General features: G+C 33.8%; 1 protein-coding gene across 1 annotated transcript; it reads right to left on the minus strand.

Moving 5' to 3' along the window:
* Window positions 1–1,500: 1,500 nt before the first annotated feature.
* On the minus strand, window positions 1,501–5,139 carry LOC123698391 (putative nuclease HARBI1). The gene is made up of 5 exons (XM_045644999.1): window positions 4,737–5,139; window positions 4,250–4,446; window positions 3,549–3,681; window positions 2,700–2,841; window positions 1,501–2,267 (listed from the first exon to the last, which is right to left on the minus strand). The coding sequence occupies exons 1-5, from the start codon at window positions 5,043–5,045 to the stop codon at window positions 1,678–1,680; spliced, it is 1,371 nt and encodes a 456-aa protein (XP_045500955.1). The 5' UTR covers window positions 5,046–5,139; the 3' UTR covers window positions 1,501–1,677.
* Between the last annotated feature and the right edge of the window lie 425 nt (window positions 5,140–5,564).

The following is a 5,564-nucleotide window of genomic DNA, read 5'->3' on the forward strand; positions in this document are numbered from 1 at the left end:
CTAGAGATCAAAGAGGAAAACATCCATGTAAGCATGCAATTTCAGGGGAAATTTGTAAACAAATAGAAGATCATATAAAAAGTTTTCCATTAAAAATAACTCATTATGGTTCGAAACAAGTATGTTACTTAAATGAGAGATTGGATGTCAAGCAAATGCATCGACTTTTTAAGAGTAAGTTTCCTGGCACAAATGTAAAATATGAATTCTATTTGAAAAGGGCATTGAAACTTTCTGGCATATCGACCCGCCGCCATTTTGATTTTTTTTTCAAAATCGCGGCGCACGATTCAAGTGGTATGTATGGATAGAGGACACGTATAGACGAACAAAAAATGTCATAACATAGTACCCTAAAGCGTCATGAAATGAAATTCCACCTAATAAAAAACATCTTTTATTATTTAGTGACAGTTGTGGAGGGCAGAACAAAAATCATACATTACTTAGGTATTTATCTGCCCTGGTGGAATTGAAAAAATTTGAAACAATCGAACAGTTCTACCCAGTCCAGGGCCACTCGTTTTTACCATGCGACCGGGCTTTTGGCTGTGTCAAGAGGAAATTAAAAAAAGTAGATAGGATCTATTCATTGAGGCAAATCATAAAAATTATTATTAGCAGCTCTCCATCAAAATTTCTTGTCCATCTTGTACAACCAAGTGACATAATCAACTTTAAAATATGGTGGAAGACATGGTTTAAAAAATCTTGTTTGTCAGATTGTTCTTATGGGAGAAATGTACCCAAAACTCAAAAGATAAATTTTTTAATCTCAAAGTATTCTCATTTCAATCACACTGCAGATCACAATCCTGGAAAAATTAAAGCCTTGGAATATATTGACAATACAATGAATGCTTTAAACTTCCATTTGAGAATGTCCAAAAAAAGTTGTTTGCCTGAACAGCTTACCCTTCCCATCAACCTTGCTTATTCAACAAAAAAGCCAATAAATTTTATGAAGATCTTCTACAATGGCCCACTACTAATTTAGAATGTACAAACGACATGAACAGTGATTGCGAGTAACTATTAGTGTTACTCGCAATCACTTTCCATGGTAATTTAAAGGTATTTCAATAAAATTGTTAAGCAATCCGCTGTGTTTCATTAACTTTTCCCGCTTTAACTGCCTTGATTTATTCCAGTTGTGTGTTAAAACAACACATGTAACACGTTGATTGTAAAAACAACACAAGTGAAAAACAAAACTGTTTCAAATAACTAGTATACTAAACAAATTTAAAAATTTTAAAAAAGTAAGCTATGGCTTGTTATATAAAAGAACTATAACATATAGGAATTATAAACATGTATATATAGTATATATTTAAATAAATAGATTGTAGTATCTCCTGAAAAATTTACTCAAAGTTACTTGTGGGGTTTTAACAAGCACCGATTCATTTATTAACACAAGAAAAAAAACATCAAAGATTCAATGAAGAAGACTGACAATGTAACCAGGCTAGCTGCCTTATTATAAATAAATTTTTTAAATGGTAAATCACAATTAATCAGGCAAAGTTATTTGCCAGTAGGCTAATATTGACTGATGCTCTGCTCAGATTAGTCACAGCAATGTCATATTATAGCCGATTCGAACCCGCAACTACTTCTTCTCTTCTACTACATCTTCAATTTTATACAATCAGTATATTATTATTTCTAAACTCAGTGTTGTGGATAATGTCCCCACCCGGGCGCCATCCCCACTCCCAAGCTGTACGGATTATTCATCATAATCCTGGCCCTCTTACTGGGGTCCTCTTGCATTTGCTGCGGCATCTGCATCGGCTGAGTTTCCCTCTCCTTCCTGGCCATTCTCTTTTTCGGAGGAGCACAATCAGCTACGGTTCGTTCATTCCATAGTCTCTCTATTAACAAGTTCCTAGCTGCTATTCCGTTTGGATCCTCTACTTTTTTCTTCGATATCGGTGCGTTTGCGACCTTCTGCTTCATGACTTCTAATCTCTCTTCAGCTTGCCCCATTTGTGGTGCGGCTAAACCTCTCTTATTGCAAATGTTGTGCAAGACGCAACACGCTACGATGATCATAGATACTGTTTCTGGATCAAACTGCTTGTTACAAGTAGCTTGTAAGCATTTCCACCGTGATTTCAACTGTTTGATTGTATCTGTGACGGCTGTGTGTGTTTGCGTGTGTAAGTCCGTGTAGTACTTTTCTGGTGATATTGGCGTCTTTTTGGTTATTTTCGGTAGCGGCGTCATTAGGTACCGTTTTACAGTGTAATGTGGACCACCTGTAATAAATAGAAAGTAATGAGAAATAAATATTTTCCAAACTCAAAACTCAAACTGAAACATTTATTTATATAATTAGACTTCTTCTAGAAGCACTTTTGAATCGTCATAACATATTATTATTTTTGACATTTACCACCGATTCGGAAAGCAGTATATATGGAGAAGAACCGACAAGAAACTCCATAATTGTTTTACTGAATTTCAGTGAAGGTACTAATATTATGTAGATGAAAAATTTGTTTGTATGGATGTATGCTACAATTTCATGTCCAATCAACTTTTGATGAACAAATTTTGATTTGGCAATGATGTAGCTTAAGTTCCAGATACTCAAGAAATATTTTTTTTATTGCATAGCACAGCTAGTTCTTCAAGCTCAAATGACATTTTTTATATGAATACATACAGTCAGACATTAAATATCTCACCAATAAGCCAGCACACAGCCCTTGAAAGATTAAGGCTCTCCAGATCATTCCTAACTGCGTGTTTATTCAAAATGGCATCGTGTGACAACGAGCCACCCGGTGATGCGTCTACGCTTATTATATTTTGGTCACTGTCGCATATCTGTAAGGAATAAGATAATTTTCTTATCTTTTTATAATCACTTTTAGTGTACAGTCACACCCCGGACACTCCATACAAAATTAGCGTTTTGACAGTCAAACTGTAGAGACTGCAAATGTGTGTGTTAACGTTTTATGGTTGGCACATATTTTGTAACTAGCGTAAAGAAATTCGCGTTTTTCTGATGAAATACATCCGTAAACAGCACAATATCTACGATAATCACAATTCCAAAATAATAATATTACTTTAAGTCAATTCGATTAATGTTGTCAATCTGCGTTGCGTATCGTCCTTGCAGTAAAATGCGGGCAATCTTTAGCGTGATCGTGCGGGGTGAGGTAAGTGTTTAATTTTGGCGGGAGGCAGAGAGTGTCCGTTCTGTAGCGTTTAGCTACTATCATGTATTCTGTACTACAGTGCTAAAAGTGTGTTCTCAAACTACTGAAACAATTTCATACTGGCTTATAGGATCCATGAGTGGAAAAAAAAATGAAATTGAAATACTGACAAACAATTGAAATATAACATTATACACTTAACATATATTTACCATATCACCATAAATGTTAAATTTATGCCAAATTCATGCCATACTGTGGCATAAAAAAATTCGCAAATCTCAACTTTTGGTTATTTTTTTTATTCTTTAAAAAATTTATCATACTACATGAAATAACTTATAGAATACTACTATGTCCACTCACAATTTGTACTTTTTTAGAATGATAAGACTTATTGAAGTGCCGTTTGTGGTCCTCCTGGTCTGGGCGAGCGATCGGCACATGCATGCAGTCCACACACCCCACTACATTTGGTATCCTATACTTCATGTAGAACCTGGAATAATACATTATCTAGTTAAAATAAGTCAGCTTGAAATGGTCAAAATGTGGTCAAACAGTCAAAACGGTCACTGATAAAAAATATTAACTGAATAAAATAATATGTAGTGAAAATTCTAAACATTTTTAAATAATATATCTATACTAATATTATAAAGCTGAAGAGTTTGTTTGTTTGAATGTGCTAATCTAGTACCCGACTACTGATTCAATTTGAAAAATTATTTTGGTGTTAGATAGCCCATTTATCGAGGAAGGTTATATGCTATAAATCATCACGTTACAACCATCAGGAGTGGAGCCACAGGGGTAAAACCGCGCGGAGCAGCTAGTTTATTATGTGAAGTGAAGCATCTATCAAGACTTTGTTGCATAAATTATAAATGCATACTGTAAAGCAGAAAATGTGAGTTTAAATATTGCTAAAACTGAATATTTTTGGCTTTCTTGCATTTTAAATGAATACCTATAATTACATTATAAAAAATTATTAATTTTAGGTAGGTTTGATATGCATAAAAATAAACAGAACATTTCCAATTAAAACTATTAACATATTCTACCTGCTTTTAATAACTTCTCTTTCATTTCTCAGATGTGGAAAATGTATGTATTTCTTCACAATAGTTGGATGATTCAAAGCCTCTGTGACTTGAGTTACTGCGGTGGCTACAAAATACTGTGTCACGGTTGGGTCTGTTTTACCCGCAATTGACTTTTGATATTTTCCTGTAGCATAGAAGGAAAGGGTTGCTAGAACCTAGAATAGAAGTTAAATTAACATAAGAAACAGTTTTTACAAATTTTTTGGGTTGCTAACACCTTTAAAGTATGATGAAATGATATAAGAAACATATTGATTTCTTTTTTTCTTTTATTCTGATGGCGATAATTATTATTCGTGTGTTTATTGATAGTTCGTTTTATTTACAATTATTATATTTACCCATTTATTAATCAGTGAAAATGAAAGTAACAATAAAAAATCACTTTAAAAGTTAGTACGTGCAATGAAGTAGGTAATTGTATCCAAAGTACAATTTTATATACCTTGCTCTCCACGGAAAACTCAATAGATTTAATAGAATCGGGCATTACTGGCTTCAATTCTTCACAAAGACTTCGCGCTATATCTTTTGGAACGCGATATGCCTCAATAAAAGCGGGATCATTCAAATCAAACGGATCTTCTTCATCTCTCGCTTGTGGCATAGTTTTCTCAGGACTTTTTGCTCTTTCCAAACTCCGAACCTCATGTTGTTTATGTGATTGATTCGAATCCCACTTCAATAACGCGAAAAATTCCGGATCCTCATCAACTACAGATATATACCCCTCTTCTGGTGGTTTTTCAGCCATTGTTATTGCAGTTTTATGTAAATAATTTTACAATTTAACTCCAATTTTTAATAAAGCAAGCGCAGCTTGGTTTTGCAAAACGTTTGGATGACGTCACTTATGTCATATTGTTGACATCACGTTGACATAACAAAAAATGTTGCTAGTTGTCAAATATGTACATATTTATTTTTCAAATTAAAAAATATGAACTCCTCATTATTATACCTATTAAAAATACAACTATTTTAACTGAATAAGCTGCTTAAACCAATATTAGATGCACTTATACATCTAATATAGTTGCAAATTTTGTTTGATTGAACACATTATGAGACCAAAGAGTATAATATAATTACGTCATATATGGTCATATACTTTAGATAATAATAATTTATACTACGGAACGTACGGAACCTTACTTTTCTGTGTACGGAACATCTATGGAACATATTTTATCGTACGTCTAGAGTACGACATAACGTCTTTCTCTGTGGAGTTTGATAAACCGGCTACCGGCTCCAAACTTCCCGTTGCGGA

Source organism: Colias croceus, chromosome 16, assembly GCF_905220415.1.
Source record: "Colias croceus chromosome 16, ilColCroc2.1".
Classification (NCBI taxonomy): domain Eukaryota; kingdom Metazoa; phylum Arthropoda; class Insecta; order Lepidoptera; family Pieridae; genus Colias; species Colias croceus.